Source organism: Bubalus bubalis, chromosome 17 (genome assembly GCF_019923935.1).
Source record: "Bubalus bubalis isolate 160015118507 breed Murrah chromosome 17, NDDB_SH_1, whole genome shotgun sequence".
Lineage (NCBI taxonomy): Eukaryota > Metazoa > Chordata > Mammalia > Artiodactyla > Bovidae > Bubalus > Bubalus bubalis.
In genome coordinates this window covers 19,238,401-19,257,044 of record NC_059173.1, presented here as the reverse complement: position 1 = coordinate 19,257,044, position 18,644 = coordinate 19,238,401, and the positions used below count along the sequence as shown (strand labels likewise).

The window sequence follows — 18,644 nt, the reverse complement described above, 5'->3', positions numbered from 1 at the left end:
TCATCCTCTAAGCTGGGTTGTCAGCCTTAATATAGATACATATCTCTTATGCATCTCTCAATCACTCCACTTAGTTCAGTTGTTTGTTTGTTTTAATATTTATTTGACTGTGCCAGGTCTTAGTTGCGGTATATGGGATCTAATTCCCTGACCAGGGATCCAACCCAGGCCCCCTGCTTTGGGAGCTCAGAATCTTAGCTACTGGACCACCAGGGAAGTCCCCTCACTCCACTTAGTTTTCTAACACTTGCTCTTTGGTTATGGGTCTGCCTCCCTACACACCCTAGAGTTCCTTAAGAGAATGGATTGTGTCTTATTTGGTTTTATATTCCCACAGCTGGGCAGGTAAGTGGGTAACAAGCATGCAATTAATGATTAGGAATGAATGAACAAATGACAATTCCTACTTACTAGGGATGTTTCTGACAAGACTGTTTGGGAATCAGGCTGCGCAAATCTCTCCAAACTGATAATGGACGTGGTGATTTCTTCAGGCTCCACTGTGCTTTCTTCCTGTGCTCCTAAGGCCTCCTCTTCCTCCTCCAGTGCTTCCGCAGTCTCTTCCCCCACTTCTTCTTTGACAGCCTCCTTCCCAAATCCTTCTACCACTTCCTCTCCCTTCCCTCCTTCTTCCTCCTCATGCTCCTCCACTCTCTCCTCCCCTTCCCCTTCTTCCTCCTCCTCTTCCTCTCCCTCCTCCCTCCCTTCCCTGTCCTCCTCCTCTTCTCTTATCTCCACCTCTCCTTCCTCCCCATCCTCTGCTTCCGCCTCCTCCCCAAACTCCCTCCCTTCTTCTTCTGCCTCCTCCTCCTCCTCCTCTGGAGACTCTATCCATGCTAATGTGTTAACTTCTTTTAATTCCTGTTGCATATTTTCTAGCCCTTCAAAATTTGGATATTCTTCTTCATCATCTTCTTCTTGCATTTCTATTTCTCCATATTCTTCTGTTTCTTCTAGTGGGTTTTCCTCTGCATCTGACATTATTCTCTTTGGAGCTTTCTCTAAAGAAATTTTGAACATAATAGTCAGCAGGGCCCTTTCTGTCCCACTTGGATTTCCTGGTCCACAAACATATCAATGAAATGGGCAATGCCAGCTCTGTCCCTTTCCATGAGAATGAGAACACCAGACTCCTGGGAAAGCTTGTCCTAAATCTTTAAAAATACTGATGCCCAACACCCCTTCTCCCCCTACCCATGGGGATTCATTGCTTTCTAGGAATAATTTTAGAGCCCTCTAACTCACTTTAAATATACTCATATTCCCCCAGGCAGCAAAATGATAACCCAGGTATTGGGGACAATTCTAATCATATGAATCAAGGAAGAAGCAGGTAGTGGTTAAAAGTGTTGTCTTTTCAGTCAGCCTGTGCTGGCACTGAATCCCAGTTCTACCACTCAGTAGCTCTGTGACCTCGGGCAAGTCACTTTACCCCTCAGAGTCTAAATTTGCTCACTTGCAAAATGAAAATGATAACCCTACATTCTGGGGGTCTTGTGAAGATGAGGGGACATACGTAAAATGCTCAACAGAGTTGCAGCACAGAGTGCTTGAGAAATGGCAACAGTCGTTTAGAAAGTTTAAAAGCCTTTTTACGTATTCTCTCGTTTATTCCTCATAGCAAACTTAAGAGGCGCTGAGAGGTGTAGTGACTTATTCAAGGTAAAACAGCAAGTAAGCAGCAAGGTGCGGGCGGGGAGGGGTGGAGTGAGGGGAGCAGGTGTCTGGGCCCTTGGGGGCACAAAGCTCGGGCGCGGTGGAGGTCTCCCTGGAGCTACCTCAGGCCGGGCCCAGGTTGGGTGAGCGTCCCCCGCCCCCCGAGAGGCACCAGGCCCCGCCTTGCCGGGGACCCCGCTCCTGACTCACAGACCGCACCCACCCTGGTCCTCAAAGGCCGGGGTCGTCCCGCTGCGTGAAGCCCTCTTCCCACCTCCCGGCCTCCAGATGCGGCAGCTTTCTCCACAGGCTCCCTAGTTACAGTTGCCAACCAAGCCCCGTCTCCATGGTAACCGCTGCCGCTGCAGGCGACGGGCCGTAAAGCGAGAAGGCTGGACCGAGATCACGTGCCCAGAAAGAGGCGGGAGCGGGCCGAGCACGCCCCCTGGCGGTCAGTGGAGAGAGGCGCCGCCGCGACTTGGGGAGCTGAAATTTGGCTTTCCTCATCTTCCTGTCCCCCACTTTTTCCCTTGCCGCCATCCACTAAGAAGCTGCAGAGCCCAATCCTAGAAATTCTGACTTTCTGAAGGCTTGACAAAATTAAGTGAAGAAGTACGAACTGTTTGATAAAATTCTCTTTGTCAAAAGCAAACTGAATTTTCCAATCTCGTTGATGCAGCGTACAACTGTCCTCCAAGCTCCTCGCCCGGGGAACTACATGTTGTGTAGATCATTTTAGCTGGCTGGGATTAAATATTACACAGGTTACATTATCTTGCGATTCTTATCACAAAATGTTTCTATCAAACCAGTGTGGTAAAATCCATTAGGATGATTCCACCTCAAAGCGACCCTCCACTAGCCCTTCACAAAAGACAGCCCGCCTGCATGTCCATCCTGCGGTTTCTGGAGGGAAGACGTGAAGGAAACCAGCCAAAGGCACTGAGGCAAAAGACTCTTAGGAGGGCTGAATGCTTCTCCTGACCCCACCACACCCTCTTTTCACAAGGCTGGCTGATAAGCATGTGGGTGCCTGCGTGTGTGCTCAGTCCTATTCAATGCTTTGCAACCTCATGGACTGTAGCCTCCATCCTCTGCCCATGGAATTTTCCAAGCAAGAATACTGGAGTGGGTTGCCATTTTTTCTACTCCTGGGGATCTTCATATACACACATCTCAAAAAAATAAAAGGGATTACTGGATGGGACAAACCGTGTTTATTATAGTCTAGGGTTTATAAAAAGAGATTGGAAAACACATGGAATTAGAAAAAAACAATTTAAACAGCAAACACTGGTAAACACAGCACATCTGTAACTACAAGGCAGGGAAATCCAAGTGGAAGTTTGGCTAGGGTACACAGTTTGGGGCGCATACTCAATCAGAGGTCTTTCCAGTTGAGCATGAGAGCCCATGGATAGGAGCACACCCAGTACTGACTCCTGTCAGGACGACCTGGCATCTGTATCCAAGCCAAGCAAATCCAGCCCTGAGGAACCGGAGCATGTGTTCAGCAAAATGTGCCAATGCCCTCTGAAACAGAAGGTGGTCTAGCAGAAACTGTGGAGTCACAGCATTGTAATACGATGACGAGAGAAGGAAAGTAAAACAGGGAGTCACTAAGTATCACTTAAACTCACGTTGCCATGTTCAAGAAAGAAAATAAAAGGCAGGCAGGAGGAATCAGCATTTTCAAGAAGCCAGGTCTGCACACCCTGCTGATTCTCAACAGTAATGTCAACACACCTTAGGAAGTTCAATTATGAAAAGTCATCAGAGGCTAATATGCAGGGTCTTTTATTCCAGAAAAGGACCTTTCTGCTCTCAGGTGGGTTACGGAAAGCACCAGGCGTGCTTCCTGGCTTCCCTTAGAGGGAGCTGTGGCCCTGGAGATCCAAATGCTGAGGATGCAATTTCTGTAGCCAGAGCAGCAATGCTGCAATGCAAAAGCAGATGGTGCAGCCTGAGTGTTTGGAAACCTCACTCACTAAAGAATCATGTTCCAGAGATATTGTTAGTCAAACTCAGCACAACTGTTGATTTGTTCTGCCCAACTTTCTATGAGGAGGCTCTAACTCCTGTCTGAGCTTTGGTTTGAGAGGTTCATAGGAAATTCAACTGGGGTGATAACATGATCATATCAATACTGTAAAACTGGGTTTATTTGAGGAAAACAAAAGATTTCTAAAAGAATAAAGTCACATCAGCACCTGCCAGAATAACTCCCGCCCACTTCCTCACCATCCAGAGGAGTCTCATTTCAGGTCACGGCCTAACCTGCAAGAGATGCTAAACACAAATCAAGTTTTTAACAATGCCTTAGTCCCGAGAGATTGAACTGAGAGGCCACAGCGTTTCCACCACCTCGAAGTTCAGGCGTCCAGTCTCTTTGAGATCCTTGAGCTTCAGGCAGAGAAGAAGAGGAGGAAATGCCCACTGGAGCCAGGTCTGGGGCAAAGGAAGATGCTTTCCTGTTTCCGTTCCTCAGGGACAGTCATCTTTGCAATGGAATAATGTTGCAGCTGGAAGAAAAAAAGAAAAGAAAACAGTATGTAAGTTTGGTGGCTCTGTTCAGGAAGATCAGAAGTGATCCCTTCTGAGCTCTTCACCTACGTGCTTTCCCGTTCATTCAACACAAACACCCAGTTAATGAAAGACCCAGAGTGACCAGGGCTCCCTTCATCTCCACACCTGCAATCTCAATCCTGCCAAAAAGATTCATCATGAGTTGCTACAGGTAATCTGGAAATTCCCTTCCTTCCCCAAAGACCCCACCTCCTGCCTACAGCTTTATGTCTAATAAGCATGCGACGGACATTGCAGTGTGAATGGACACAGATACTTTACCCCAGCAGTCCTTTTCCCGCCCAGCGTGTTGGCACGAGTCTAAGCTGGTGTTTCTCCCCTCTGCGCATCACTGTCACACTCAGGGGCTTCTGAAAGGAAAATAAACTCATTTTATGTTCAGCCTCCTTAGCATTCAAAGAGATTCAGGCTAGAAGGCTGAGATACTGGGGTTGGGTGGCGGGGGCGGTTTTTTGTTTTTTGCCCACCAGATTGGTAAGGAGGCTTAAAAAAAAAAAAATTGCTTTTTTTTATTTATTTGGCTGTGCCAGGTCTTAGTTGCAAGATGTGGGATCTAGTTGCCTGACCAGTGATCAAACCTGGGCCCCCTGCATTGGGAGTACAGAGTCTTAGCCACTGGACCACCAGGGAAGTCCCAGGATGCTTATTCTAAACATAATTTCTGCAACTGGCGAGAATGTGGGGGACATGGCACTCTGGGGGGAGCCAATAGGGCTACAGATTTGGTACCATCCTCCTGGAGAAACATACCTCCCCAACAACAACAAAATCTTTAAAAGGTATCTTTTAAAGATATCTTTTGCAAAAGGACAAGATGATAAATAAACAAAGCATTCATCCCGGACTGTTCAAAAATTTCAAAAACTGAAAACACCCAAAATACCCCTCAATAAGGTATTGTTTAAATATAGTGCAGTGAATAAGTAGGTTTAGTAAAAATAAAACCAGTGAAGCATGAATCCATCTGAATATATGTCCTAAAAGGTCCCATATGTTATAAATCAGCTATATACTTCAGGGACTTCCCTGGGGGTCCGGTGGTTAAGAATCTGCCTTACAATGCAGGGGACATGGGTTCAATCTCTGGTTGGGGAAGCAAGTTCCCACGTGCTGAAACTGCTCGCTGAAACTAGAGCCTGTGCTCTGCAACAAAGTCCCCGTGGGTCACAACTAAGACCCCAGGCAGCTAAATAAATTAATTAATTAAAAAAAATAAATCACCTCTCCTTCAATTAAAAATAATAGAAATTTTGAGACTTCCCTGGTGGTCCAGTGGTTAAGACTCCTCATTCCCAATGCAGGGAGCTTGGGTTCAATCCCTGGTCAGGGAACTAGATCCTGCATGCCGCAACAAAGATCCCAGGTGGCCGCAACTAAGACTCAGTGCAGCCAAATAAATAAATACATATTTTTTAAAATAATAATAAAGTATACAATTCAGTGGGTTTTAGTATATTCAGAGATTTGTCCAACCATCACCACCTAATTTCAGAGTATTTCCATCACCCAAAAAGAAACCCCGTGCCCATTGGCAACCACTCTCCAGTCCCTCCTCCCCAACCCCTGGAAACCACCTCTCTACTTTCTGTCTCTATGATTTTCCTCATCTGAACATTTCATATAAATGGAATTCTAAACTATGTGGCCCTTGTGTCTGGCTTCTTCCACTTAGCACAAATCCCTTCAAGGACTGTTACTGTTACAGCCTATCAGCACACCATTCTTTTTTTATGGTTGAATACACACTATTTTTATCATAAAGAAATATTGTTTTAAGATTTTTTTTCTTTGAAAATACATACACCTTTAAAAACTTATCTACAGAAACAGAGATTTGTCTACAAGAGTGTTAATTTCCAAGTTTCCATAAAATTGGAAACTCCCTAAATGTCTAACAATAGAATGCTATGGGGGTAAAAAAAGATTTTTTTTTCCAATTCACAGAGCAGACCATGGAAACCCAGATCCGTGATTCTCAAGCTGAGCTCTGGTTCTAGGAGGACCCAGGGCCCTGAGAGTGTGAGACTGTCCCCACCCCACCTCTAGCCCATCCCAGCAGTTCAACTTATCTGTTTGATATATTGGAATTCCCCAGGAAATTTCATTTTAAAGAATGAAATTTCTTACAAAATGTTCAATAACTGCCTTTGTAAAAAAGGACTCATGCAGTATTATTAACTAGAGTAACCATGCTGTGCAATATGGAATATAATAATACTCTCTTGGATATTTGAAAGTTGCTAAGAGAGTAAATCTTAAAAGTGCACATCACACACACAAAAAAACCCTGTAACTACTATGTATGGTGACAGATGTTAACTAGACTTATTGTGGCAATCATTTTCCAATATATATAAACATTGAATTATTATGTTTTACACCTGAAAATAGTATTCATATAATGTTATATGTCAATTACACCTCAGTGTTAACAAAAACAGATCTTTTAGCTATAAATAGCCTAAGACTATATCTAACTAGAAGAGACAGATTAGAAACCAGTAGCTGTTATGAGTAACCACCAAAAACTGGAAACAACCTAAATGTCCCACACTGGGAAAATGGATAAGAGTCTGGGGGTCATTACGCAATGGATTACTACTCAGTGGTGAAAAGGGATGAACTACAGTGCACATTCCACTTGAAGAACCGCAGATGCAGGATGCTGCGTGAAAGTAGCCAGACTTACAGGGCTTTTTTTCAGCCGTGCCACGTGGCACGCAGGGTCTCAGTTCCCTGACCAGGGACTGAACCTGCACCCCATGCAATGGAAGCACAGAGTCTTAACCACTAGACTGCCAGGGAAGTCCCTTAAAGGGCTTTACACTATGCAGTTTCACTTATACAACAGTTTGGAAAAGGTAAAGCCACAGGAGTGGAGCAGAGATCCGTGGTTTCCTGGGGATGAGGCATGGGGAGAAGTTAACTACAAAAGGATGAGGCCGTTTTGGGTTGCGGAACTGTGACATATCTTCATTTGGTGATATTTACATACACATACAGTTGTCAAAACTCACAGTACTATACACTGAAAAGGGTGAATTCTGCTGTGGGTACATCAGGCCTTAACTTAATCAAAGCACCCAGTAGCTCCAAACACTAATGCACAAAGAACCCGTCCCTGGAAGGACACACAGCTGGAAAGCAGCTGCCTTTGGAGGAAAGGAAATGAACCTGGAGGAGAGGGAGGTTTCTCATTGTTTTTTCCTTCTGTTTTTGCCATTAGTAAGTATTACCTCTTCCAGGGGGCAAAAAAAAAAAAAAAAAAAAAAAAGAGAGACATATTTACAACACAAAGCAGTAACAATGAGCCCAGATAACTACAAAGTTTAAAAGTATTGTTACATGCAGCAAAGTACCCAAGAAACATGAGTAAACTCTAACACTCTAGCAAGCTGGGGAGGTGGGGTGGGGAAGAAGGAGTGAAAAACAGACTTTGGTAAAAATAACACAATGTATCATCTCTAGAAACCTCACTAAGATGATGATGGGACAGTAAAGAGATGACAAAGGTATAATGCCACAATGATAAATAAATGCTTCGAAATTCTTTCCTTCTAGAGTTAAAGCCTAATTCCTTTCCTTTTGAGTGAGGACTGGACTTAGCTGCTTCTAACAAATAGAAGACAGTGGAATTGATAGTGGGAATCTTCAGAGACTGAGTCAGAGAAGGTGCTGCTGTCGGCTCTCTGCTCTCACTTGGACTGCCCACTCTGGGAGAAGCCAGCTGCCATGCTGTGGGGGCACGCAAGCAGCACTGTGGAGAGGCCCATGTGCTGAGGAACTGAAGTCTCCTGCCAACAGCCATATGAGTGAGGCACCTCGGACACAGATTTTCTAACCTCAGTCAAGCCCTCAGATGACGGCAACCTCTGCTTACATCTTGATCACAACCTCATGAGAGACCCTGAACCAAAACCACCCAGCTACACGACTCCTGGACACTGCCTGACCCCCAAACTGTATGAGCTAATAGATGCTTGAAGCTTCAAGTTGCTGAAGTTTTGGGGTGATTTTTTTCACTCACCAATACACCTTTTCTGGCAAAGTGTTAAAGGGAAGCAGAGCAGGACAAATGGATTTATTCTAGGGAACCCCAGAAAGGTTCCAAACAAACAGACCAAAGAAACAAAGAATCCCACGTATAAGAATTATATAACAGATGTGGCAATATAAAAGAGTGGGTAAAGTACTAACTTTTCAATACACAATATTGGAACAACTACTATCCATTTGGGGAAAAAAAATAGGTCTGGGACCCTGCTTCACACCATTGACAAAAATTAATTTCAGATGAACTATGAATCCAACAGAAATGAAAACATATGTGCACACACAAACTTCTATAGAATGTTCACAGAAGTATTACTCTATAATAATGCCCCCAAAATGGAAACAACCTGAATATTCATCAACTAATGAATGGATAAATAAAGTATGGCCTATCCATACAATGGGGCACTATTTGGTCATAAAAAGGAATGAAGTATTGACATATGCTACAACATGGATGAATCTTGAAAACACTACATTAAATGATATATATATATATATATATATATATATATCACTTAGTATATATATAGGATATATCACAGCATATATGTGTGTGTGTATATATACAGTATAAATCACATACTGTATGATCCTATTTACATGAAATATCCAGAACAAGCAAGACTGTAGAGACAAAGAGTAGTTCAGTGGCTGCCAGGGGTTGGTATGTATGGGGAAAATGGGAGTGACTGCTAATGGGAATGAGGCTTCTTTCTGAGGTGATGAAAATGCTCTAAAATTGATTGTAAAAAATAATAAATAAATAAAAATTTTAAAAATAAATAAAACTGATTGTGGTGATGGATGCCCAACTCTACGAACAGACTAAAAATGAGTGAATTATGCATTTTAAATGGGTGACCTGGAAGGTATGTAAATTGCACCTCAAACTGTTATAAAAAAAAATAATAAAAGATACATGACAGATGGATTAAAGAAAAGCTAAAAAAAAAAACCAATAAAAGCACTAGAAGAATTTCTTTAAGCAGATATAAGCCATAAAATGAAAAACTAATGAGTTTGACAAAAATCAAAATTATAAACTTCCACCTAAGTACAGACTGGATGAAGGGGTCAGTCAGTGTGGAAATGAAGGCCTGTCCTCTAGCAGTTCACCAACACCAGCCGACTGCTTCTTGGCCCGATGCCTGCCAGAAATCAGGGGGATAAGCATTCTAGGCAGAGGGAAAGCCAATGTAAAGGCCCCGTGTGGGAAGGACTGTGCTTGAGTAACACCCTCTGAGGCAGCTAGCCTGCACCCTGGCCACAGCTCCTGCCCCGGCAGTTCCGGGGTCACTGGCCAGACACCACAGAGCTTCCAGCTCACCCCCTCACTGTGCTGGACCACGCTGCTGATGTTCTGCAGTGACTGGAAGTTCTGGGTGTTCACAGAGCCAAACTCCAGAATCTCATCATCCACTTGCAGACCCTAAAGAGAGAAGAGAAAACAGGAAGTCAGGAGAGTGCTTCAGTGTGCTTCCGGTGCTCTTCACCCTCTCAGACAGTCCTAACTTAATGCACGCATTTTCAGTGGGAATCTGCTGTACAGCACAGGGAGCTCAGCTCGGCGGTCTGTGGTGACCGAGAGGGGTGGAATGGGAGTTGGGGTGGGAGGGAGGTTTAAGAGGGAGGGGATATATGTTATACGTATGGCTGATTCACTTCATTGTACAACAGAAACACAACGCTGTAAAGCAATTATACTCTGATTTTTTTTTTTTAAATGAGCATGTTTTCCACCGAGAAGAATGGCAGGCAGGAAGCAAAGAGGTTAGGATTTAGATACATCGGGCAGGGAGGGGCAGCGCATAACTGGGCCAGCTCCTCCAGGGGTTCCTCCAGGCACAGAGTGAGCAAAAGGTGGCCGGCCAGGTCTGCCCAGTGCCTGACGAAAGCTGGCAGTGGTGCAGGCCTTGAGGAACATGGGGCAAAGCTCTCTGGGGTCCTGACCCAGGTGCGAGGGCAAGGAGTGGCAGGCTAATCTGGCTTACTTTGTTCAGGAGTCAGCATTTAGACACATTTGCCCTAGAAGGCCCCATTCGAGCAGCCAGGGGCACAACGCTGACCCAGGACAAGAGTGACCCTGTGGTTCTAGGAACACAGATCACAGTTCCTCCATCCCTTCTGCAAATACCCGTCACGGGCTGACGACAACTGTGTACCAGATGCCACGTGCACAGTGGTGGATAAAACACATAACTCGTGGTCTTACGATCACTAAAGATGACTGGCAGGGCCCAATTCCACCTTCTAGAAGCTATGTGTCCTGGCAAAAAGTACTTCAGGGGTTGAGGCTTTTCCCCATGGGTGAAACGGTACCTACTCCAGAGGGTGGCTATGGAATTCAGCATTAATTGCAGCTCTACATAAAAATATGTATGTCACATTCACAGAGGCATTATTCATAATAGCCAGAAAATGGAAACGAAGTGATGAATGCATAAACAAAGTGTGATCTATACTATAGATACTGAGTATGGACACCACACTATACTCAGAAAAAGGAATGAAGGTGAGAGAGGGATAAACTGGGAGATTATACACAACTATATATAAAACAGATAACTAATAAGAACCTCCTGTATAGCACAGGGACCTCTACTCAGTACTCTGTAATGGCCTATCTGGGAAAAGAATCCAAAAAGGAGTGGATGTACGTATATGTATAACTTCTTCACTTTGCTATACACCTGAAACTAACACAACACCATAAATCAACTATTCTCCAATAAAAAGCTCTAGAAAACGAAGAAGGAATGAAGTTGACATACATGCTCCAACACAGACAGACCCTGAAAACACGATACTAAGAGGGAGAAGCCAGACACAGAGGACCACATATTGTATGATTCCATTCACTCGTATATGAAATGTCCAAAATAGGCAAATTCATAGAAACAGAAAGCAGACCAGTGGGTGCCAGGGGTTAAGGGAGATGGGGAGTTGAGGTGTAATGCCTAACTGGTTTCTTTTCAGAATAATAAAATACTCTAAAATCTGACTCCTAATTTTTACTACACCAAAAGCCACTCAATCATATATGTACCTTAAATGGATAAAAGTTACAGCATGTGACCTATATCCCAATTACAGCTGTTAAAACTTGTCAAAACACACCAGGCGAGCTCACTTGGCAGGACACGTGTTGCAAAGCAAGGGCTCAGTAAGTGGCAGCTATTGTCGTCCCTCTCCTGTCTGTTACTCAACGCCCAGCGAGAATCAGGCCCAGGAAGAGCACCTCCTTCCCTCTCTTGGGACATCTATCGCCTTCCACCTTGTGGCCCAGGGTTTCCCTCATGGCTCCTTGAGTGGGCAGCACAGCCTAACTCCTGCTGGCCCTCCCCGGTGTCTGCTGCCCTGGAGACAGTGTGGGTCTGTCTGTCCACAGTGCCCCAGGCTCAAGGCACCCTCAGGGTGTGGGCTCAGGGAGTCAGCCCTAGCTTACTGCGATGCTGGCGGGGGAGCCGGGGCTGATGCTGTTCACTTTGGCGAAGGCCTGAGCGGGGCTGAGGCCCTGGCTCTGGTCGCGGCTCAGGGCCTCCCTGTGGGCTTCAGCCAGGTCCCGGGCCTGCTTCTCCTTGTCGCGAGCATGCAGCTGGTGCAGGGCGTCTTCTACCTGCTTCATCACTGCCTTGTGGTCGTTCTGCAGGCCTGAAGGAGAGCATCATATCAGGGGCCAAGAAAAGACAGCAGAGGACATGAGACATGCCCCCAACATTCATTCACTAAATATTTAACGAGTGCTTATTATATCCCAGAGGTTGAGCCAGACACTGAGGACTCATCTACAAACAAGACAGAGGGGCTGCCCTCATGAAGCTTACAGTCCCGCAAGGACAGCAGCCAAGGGATGAGTGATTACAGTGACACCTGATGACCACGATGTGGGCTGACCCGCCCATGGGCCCTGACCTGGCTCGTCTAGAAGATCAAGGAAGGCCTGCCAAAGGTAGCACCATTTCAGTGGAGGCCTGAAAGGTGAGCAGGAGGGACTCGTCCAGTGAATCCATGGCCACAAGCTCAAGCGTACACAAGGGGCAGCGCCGTGAGCAAGCGACCAAGTGAAGCAGGCTGGAGCCAAGGAGGACCTCACTTTTCTCTTAATGCTTCCAGAAGATACCCCATCTAGCAACATATGACTGGTGGTGTTCAGCGTGGGAGAGGCAACAGTGAGAACAGCTGGAAACCAGGAGTTTGGGGATGAAGTCCTCTGATTTTTTTCAGTATTGCCAGTTAACTCAAAATGTGTGGAACAAACGCGACAGTCGAGTAAGCTGTCTCTGCAGGCCAGTCCATCAGAGTGGCTAGGATCTGGCTAACTTTTTTTTTTTTAACCTAAAGACAACTTATACCAAAGCATGCTGCAGATAGAGTTAAGATTCACATAGGTAAAACAGAAGTCATCAAGGGGATAAAGTAGGACTTCCCTGGTGGGCCAGTGGTTAAGAACCTGCCTGCCAATGCCGGGGCACGGGTTTGATCCCTGGTCTGGGAAGATTCCACGTGACGTGGGGCAATTGAGCCCGTCTGCCACAACTACTGAAGCCCACACCCCTAGAGCCCATGCTCGGCAACAAGAGAAGCCACTGCAGTGAGAAGCCAGCGTACTGCGATGAAGAGTAGCCCTAGAGAAAGCCCGAGTGCAGCAACAAAGACACAGTGCAGCCAAAAATAAGTTAACTCATCAAATTTTTTAAAAAGTGGGAAGAGTAATGAGATGATAAATTCCCTTCTATTTGATAGGCCCTTGTAGAAATCATTGGTTGCCTAGCTGTGGCAGCATAAAAAGTGGCCCCAAGGAAGGATGTTCACATCCTAAATCCAGACCCTGTGAATCTGCTACTTGACATGGCAAGGGAGGCTGTACAGGTGGGATTAAGTTAAGGGCCCTGAGATGGGAGGCTATCCTGGATTATTCAAGTGGTAGCCCAATGTGATCACAGGGATCTTTATCGGTGAAAGAGGAAGGCAGGAGAATGAGAGAAAGAGATGATGACAGACTCAGAAATTGGAGAGAAGTGACCAATGGCTTTGAAGATGGAAGGGGCTACAAGTCAAGGAAGGTGGGCAGCTTTTAGAAGCTGGAAAAGACAAAGAAATGAATTCTCTGGAGGGAACACAGCTCTGCTGACACCTTGATTTTAGTATAGTGAGACCCACGTGGACATCTCACTTCCAGATATGTAAGATAATACATTTGTGACTTTTTTTAGATTTTTTTTTTTTTTTGATGTGGGCCATTTTTAAAGTCTTTACTGAATTTGCTACAATATTGCTTCTGTTTTATGTTTTGGTTTTTTTGGCCACAAGGCATGTGCGATTTTAGTTCCCCGACCAGGGATCAAACCCACACCCCCTGCACTGGAAGGCAAAGTCTTAACCACTGGACCACCAGGGAAGTCCCAATTTGTGTGACATTTTAAAACACTAAGTTTGTGACGATTTGTTACAGCAGAAACAGAAGTCAAATAAACTACCCAACCTCTATTCACTCTCTCAGTTCCTTGATAATAAATACACACATACATACTATACTGTTGTTTAGGCGCTAAGTCATGCTCAACTCTTTACAACCCCATGGACTGTAACCTGCCAGCCTCCTCTGTCCACGGGATCTCTCAGGCAAGAATACTGGAGTGGGTTGCTACTTCCTTCTCCAGGGACACACTATATACACCTATATACATAAGACATTTTATTTAAGATAGCAATACGCCCATTGTGGGGTACATTTCTTGCAGACAGGGAAGCATATAAGAGAAAAGCAGAAATTGATGCAGGACGTGGGCATGGGACTTGCAGGACAGATCCTTAACAGGAGGTGTACCAGCTGGCATAGGAGCTTGTGTCCTTCCTACCTTCTTCCTCCCCTTTCTTCCCGCCTGCCACATGGATATGGTGACCCTGAAGATGGACAAGATTTCCTAAGGACGGCAGAGCCTGGGTTTCTGAAGACCAGCCCTGCATGTCCTACCTCCAAATGTCTTTACTGAGGGACTGAGCAATTTTCTGCTTGAGTGTCCATAGTCGGGTCACTATCATTAACAGCGAAACATACTTCCTTACATGTAACTGATTTGATTGGGATTGTAAGCCATATCTGCCTTGGGTTTCTGTTGTTACTGCAATAAAAGTTTCCACAATGAAGCAAGATTCCTAAAAACAAATGAAAAATGAAACCACAGGACTTCCCTGGAGGTCCAGTGGTTAAGACGCCATGCTTCCAATGCAGGGAGCATGGGTTTGATCCCTGGTCAGGGAACTAAGATCCCACATGCCACATGGTGAGGCCAAAAAATAAAACAAATTAAAAAAAAAAAAAAAAAGGATTTAAAAAAAAAAGAAAAATGAGACTATAACTATATACCCCTAGAGTCTATCCCATTCCCATAGTTCTCAGTCCCTCCATGGGGACAAGGAGATGATCCCATCAAGGGAGAGAGAGGGAAGCAGGTAATGGAATACTGGTGACTTCTTTGTGCCCTACACACCTCCTGCTGCAAGTTAGGGAAACATCCCCAGCCAGGGTCACTCACAGACAATGTTGTGCCTTGCAGTTCGGACTTGGTACAGGTCCACATCTGCCCGGGGGTAGCCCTCGCAGTCCACCAGTGGCTCATTCATCCCGATGCCTTTTTGCTGGAGGGAAGAAACAAGGTCAGAAAGATTTTACAGCTATGAAGTCCTCGAGCCCTCTTTCCCCTGACTCTGCTCCTCTGCAGTCATGATAAAGGTGCCAGTGACCACGGCGGCCATGTACTGATCACTTCGCACAGACCAGGCCTTCTCCCAGGCCCTCCCACCACTGCCCTTGCAGGTGGGCACTATTTTTTAACTGACTTTTAACAACACCAGTAATGCGTGGACCCACTCTTTTCTGACATTAGAGTAGTACAGATAAAACTAACAACTCCTTTGAGCATCACCCTCAAGGCCAGTTGCTACCTCAACTCCTCCAGACCCTCCTTACTATGGGCAGCTGACACCTGGCTGGTGACCTTGGAGGTTAGAAGTGGATAAAAACCTCTAAGAGCACCCAGCTGAGGCAGGACTTTGGTTCTTCTGAAAATAAAGAGAGATCTGAAGGGACCTTCAAACAGGCCTTTCATCCCTGAAGGATACACTGATATTACCAGTTGCCATCTGGGGTAGAGGAAAGGGGTGGCTGGGGACAGGGAAGGGAGAGAGACTTTCCATCTTATATCTTATTGTAAATGTTGAATTTTGACCATGGCAATGTATTCCCTATTGAAAACAATACATTTGTTATAATGTTTTGTTTCTTTCAGCTGTGCTGCATGGCTTGTGGGATCTTAGTCCCCAATCAGGGGCTAAACTCACACCCTCGGCAGTGAAAGCACAGAGTCCTAACCACTGCATCTTCAAGGAATTGCCATTTTCATATTTTTAAAGTCTTTTCCTACCTAAATCAGAGCATGCTGCACAACAGCAATGAATCATATTATATGACATATAGCTGGGTTTTTGCAGACTTTGATTTCAAGTTCAATTCAGCTACATACAAGCTGGGTGTCCTTGGTTAATATGTTCACCTCTCTGGGCCTCAGCTTCCTCAATTATAAAATGGGAAAAATGACACTCACCTCACTTCACACCTGTTCTGAGAATTAACTAATTGACCTACGTAGGGTGCTTAGCACAGTGCCAGACACAATCACAGAGTGGTGAATAGCAGCCCCCAAAAGACATGTCCCAGTCCTAGCCCCGAGAACGTGAACATGACCTTATTTGGAAAAATGATCTTGGCAGATATAATTAAGTGAAGGATCACAAAAAGAGATCTTCCTGGATTTCAGGTGGCCCCTACATCCAATGATGGGTATCCTGATAAAAGAAAGGAGAGGGAAAGATGGGACAGAGAGATGCAGAGAGTAGGCCACGAAGACAGAGGCAGGGATTAGAGTGACACTGCCACCAGCCAAGGATGGCCAAGAGCCACCAGAATGTAGGAGAGAGGCAGGGAATGGCTTCTCCCTCAGAGCTCCAGAAGGAATCAAACCTACCAACTCCTGATTTCACACTGCTGGTCTCCACAACTGAGAGCGGATAAACTTCTGCTGTTTTAAGCCACCAAGTTTGTGATCATTTGTTATGACGACCCCAGGAAACTAATACACACAGAAAGTAATAAATGAGGGCTGTAATGATCAGCACAGAAACCAACTGCTGAGTGTACACAGGTTCCAAGGGGAGGGATTCCATTCACGTCTCTCCCTCTCTTTCTGAAAGCCTCTGGGTTACACTTACTGTTTCTGTTCATGGGGAAGGGGGTCTTGTATACTCCCTTAACCCAGGACTCTCTATAGATACGGTATAAATGTGCCAGGGGCTAAATATCTGTAACTGCCTCCTGTCTGCTCACAATGATTAAGAGTTGACTGGCCTTCCTGATTGCAGTAAGGCAATACCGCATCAGAGACTGGTTTCCAAAGTTGGGACCCAGGCCACTGGCAACTCATATACAAGGCATTTAATAACCCTGAATCTAAAATACTTATTCCCTTTCCAATTATCATCAACCCTCCAGTAGTCAAGGAAAAAGTCTCCAACTGGTGTTGGTCTTCATATTATCTCCAGATCACTTGTTATATCTGGGCCTCTCCATTTTTTTAAACAGCTTTATTCAGATATAATTCATACACCATGCAATCCACCCATTTAAAGTGTACAACTCTGAACTTCCCTGGCAGTCTGCTGCTGCTGCTAAGTCGCTTCAGTCGTGTCCGACTCTATGCGATGCTATAGACGGCAGCCCATCAGGCTTCCTCGTCCCTGGGATTCTCCAGGCAAGAACACTGCAGTGGGTTGCCATTTCCTTCTCCAATGCATGAAAGTGAAAGTGAAGTTGCTCAGTCATGTCTGACTCTTAGCGACCCCATGGACTGCAGCCTACCAGGCTCCTCCGTCCATGGGATTTTCCAGGCAAGAGTACTAGAGTGGGGTTCCATTGCCTTCTCCGCAGGGAGGCCTGGCGTGCTGCAATTCATGGGGTCGCAAAGAGTCGGACACAACTGAGCAACTGAACTGAACTGAACTGAACAGTACAGGAGGTATACAGACACAGCATCCTGCCTGCAATAGAAAAATAACTAAGGTGTGAGAAATAGCTGGCATAAACCACTTGAAAGCACAGATTCTGGATTCCCTAGTCATAAGATCTAAATTTCACCTTGTGACTTCCGCTTTCTGAGACCCAGAGTAACATACCAATTTCATAGAGCAGTTAAGAGGATTTCAGGATATAGCATACACATAAACCAGCTCCCTTCAGGCACACAGTCAGCACCCAGTAAAAGGGTACCCTGGCCTCCACACGATACTTCATCTTATAACCATCACCTACATTGCACTTCATCCACCCTATATAGAATGTAATTCATTTACTCTTCCTCGGCAAATTGATTTGTGGTTTTATGCTAGATGGCTTAAGAAAAACTATCCATTTGGGAGCCAGAGAGACCTGAGAACTAACCCCATCACAGCCACTTCCGACGTACATGACCTTAGGCAAGGGTTTGCCCCACTCTTGGCCCCAGTTTCCTCCTTATACAATAAGGATAATATGCCTTTCCTGTTACGTTCTTACACTAGTGGCATCAGCATCGCTGGGAATCTGCAGAAATGCTGTAGCTGTTCCCATACACCCGTGCATCACCAGAATCTGAATGTTAACAAGATCGCCAGGTGATTCGCATACACATTAAAGTTTAAGAAGCTCTAAGGTAAAGTGGTTACAGGACATCTGGTAACTGTACAACAACGACTGATGACAGTGATGATTATCACCCTGCCTCTGCAAATTTATTAGTCCTGTGACTTCAGGCAGGTTTAAGTAATGTCTGTTTCTCCATCCCTAAAATAGGGGAAATAATAGAACTCACCTCAAGAGACTGTTGGGAGGATTAAATGCGTTAACCAATGTCAAGCGTTTAACCAGCTCCCAGTGAGGGCTCCATAAATGCTTGCTAGAACATCTATTCGAATCGTTTCTAGTTATTCACGTTATTTGCCTCACTGCCCGGCCTGGGGCCGGGTCAGGAATGCGTTGCGGCGCCTCCCAGGCCGCCCGGGAGCCCAGTTCCCACACTCACGCTCTCCAGCACTTCATAATTGGCTTTGATCTGGGCCTCGATCTCCTCCTTGCGCCGTATCAGTTCCTGAACGTCGCTGACAGTTACGCCACTGGCCTCCGGGGAGCCCCCGCTCTGACTCCCTGCCTTCTCCGACATTGTGCACGTCTGCCCGGGATCTGGAATAGCTGGTTTCCAGGCCGCGGACGCCCGAGGAAACTGTAGCTACGGCTTCCCGCGCGGGCCAAAACACCT

General features: G+C 45.5%; 2 protein-coding genes across 3 annotated transcripts in view; both read right to left on the bottom strand.

Moving 5' to 3' along the window:
• Nucleotides 1-2,731, bottom strand: part of CFAP251 (cilia and flagella associated protein 251) — a 74,478-nt gene extending 71,747 nt beyond the window's left edge. Inside the window, exons 1-4 of the mRNA XM_045163098.1 lie at nt 1,880-2,731; nt 782-1,001; nt 652-727; nt 412-531 (exon numbers count right to left, since the gene is read on the bottom strand). Of these exons, the coding sequence (XP_045019033.1) occupies nt 412-531; nt 652-727; nt 782-981 (396 nt within the window). The 5' untranslated portion in view covers nt 982-1,001; nt 1,880-2,731. The remainder of the gene's footprint in view (nt 1-411; nt 532-651; nt 728-781; nt 1,002-1,879) is intronic.
• Nucleotides 2,732-2,854: 123 nt separating this feature from the next.
• PSMD9 (proteasome 26S subunit, non-ATPase 9) lies at nt 2,855-18,644 on the bottom strand. 2 transcript variants are annotated; one of them, XM_006047164.4, is made up of 6 exons: nt 18,411-18,638; nt 14,835-14,937; nt 11,744-11,949; nt 9,626-9,727; nt 4,504-4,592; nt 2,855-4,178 (listed from the first exon to the last, which is right to left on the bottom strand). In XM_006047164.4, exons 1-6 carry the CDS (start codon nt 18,546-18,548, stop codon nt 4,151-4,153), a joined length of 666 nt encoding a protein of 221 aa, XP_006047226.1. In that variant the 5' UTR covers nt 18,549-18,638; the 3' UTR covers nt 2,855-4,150. The 2 variants fall into 2 exon arrangements, with proteins under 2 accessions (XP_006047226.1, XP_044786159.1); XM_044930224.2 differs by lacking the exon at nt 9,626-9,727 and having other exon boundaries at nt 18,411-18,644.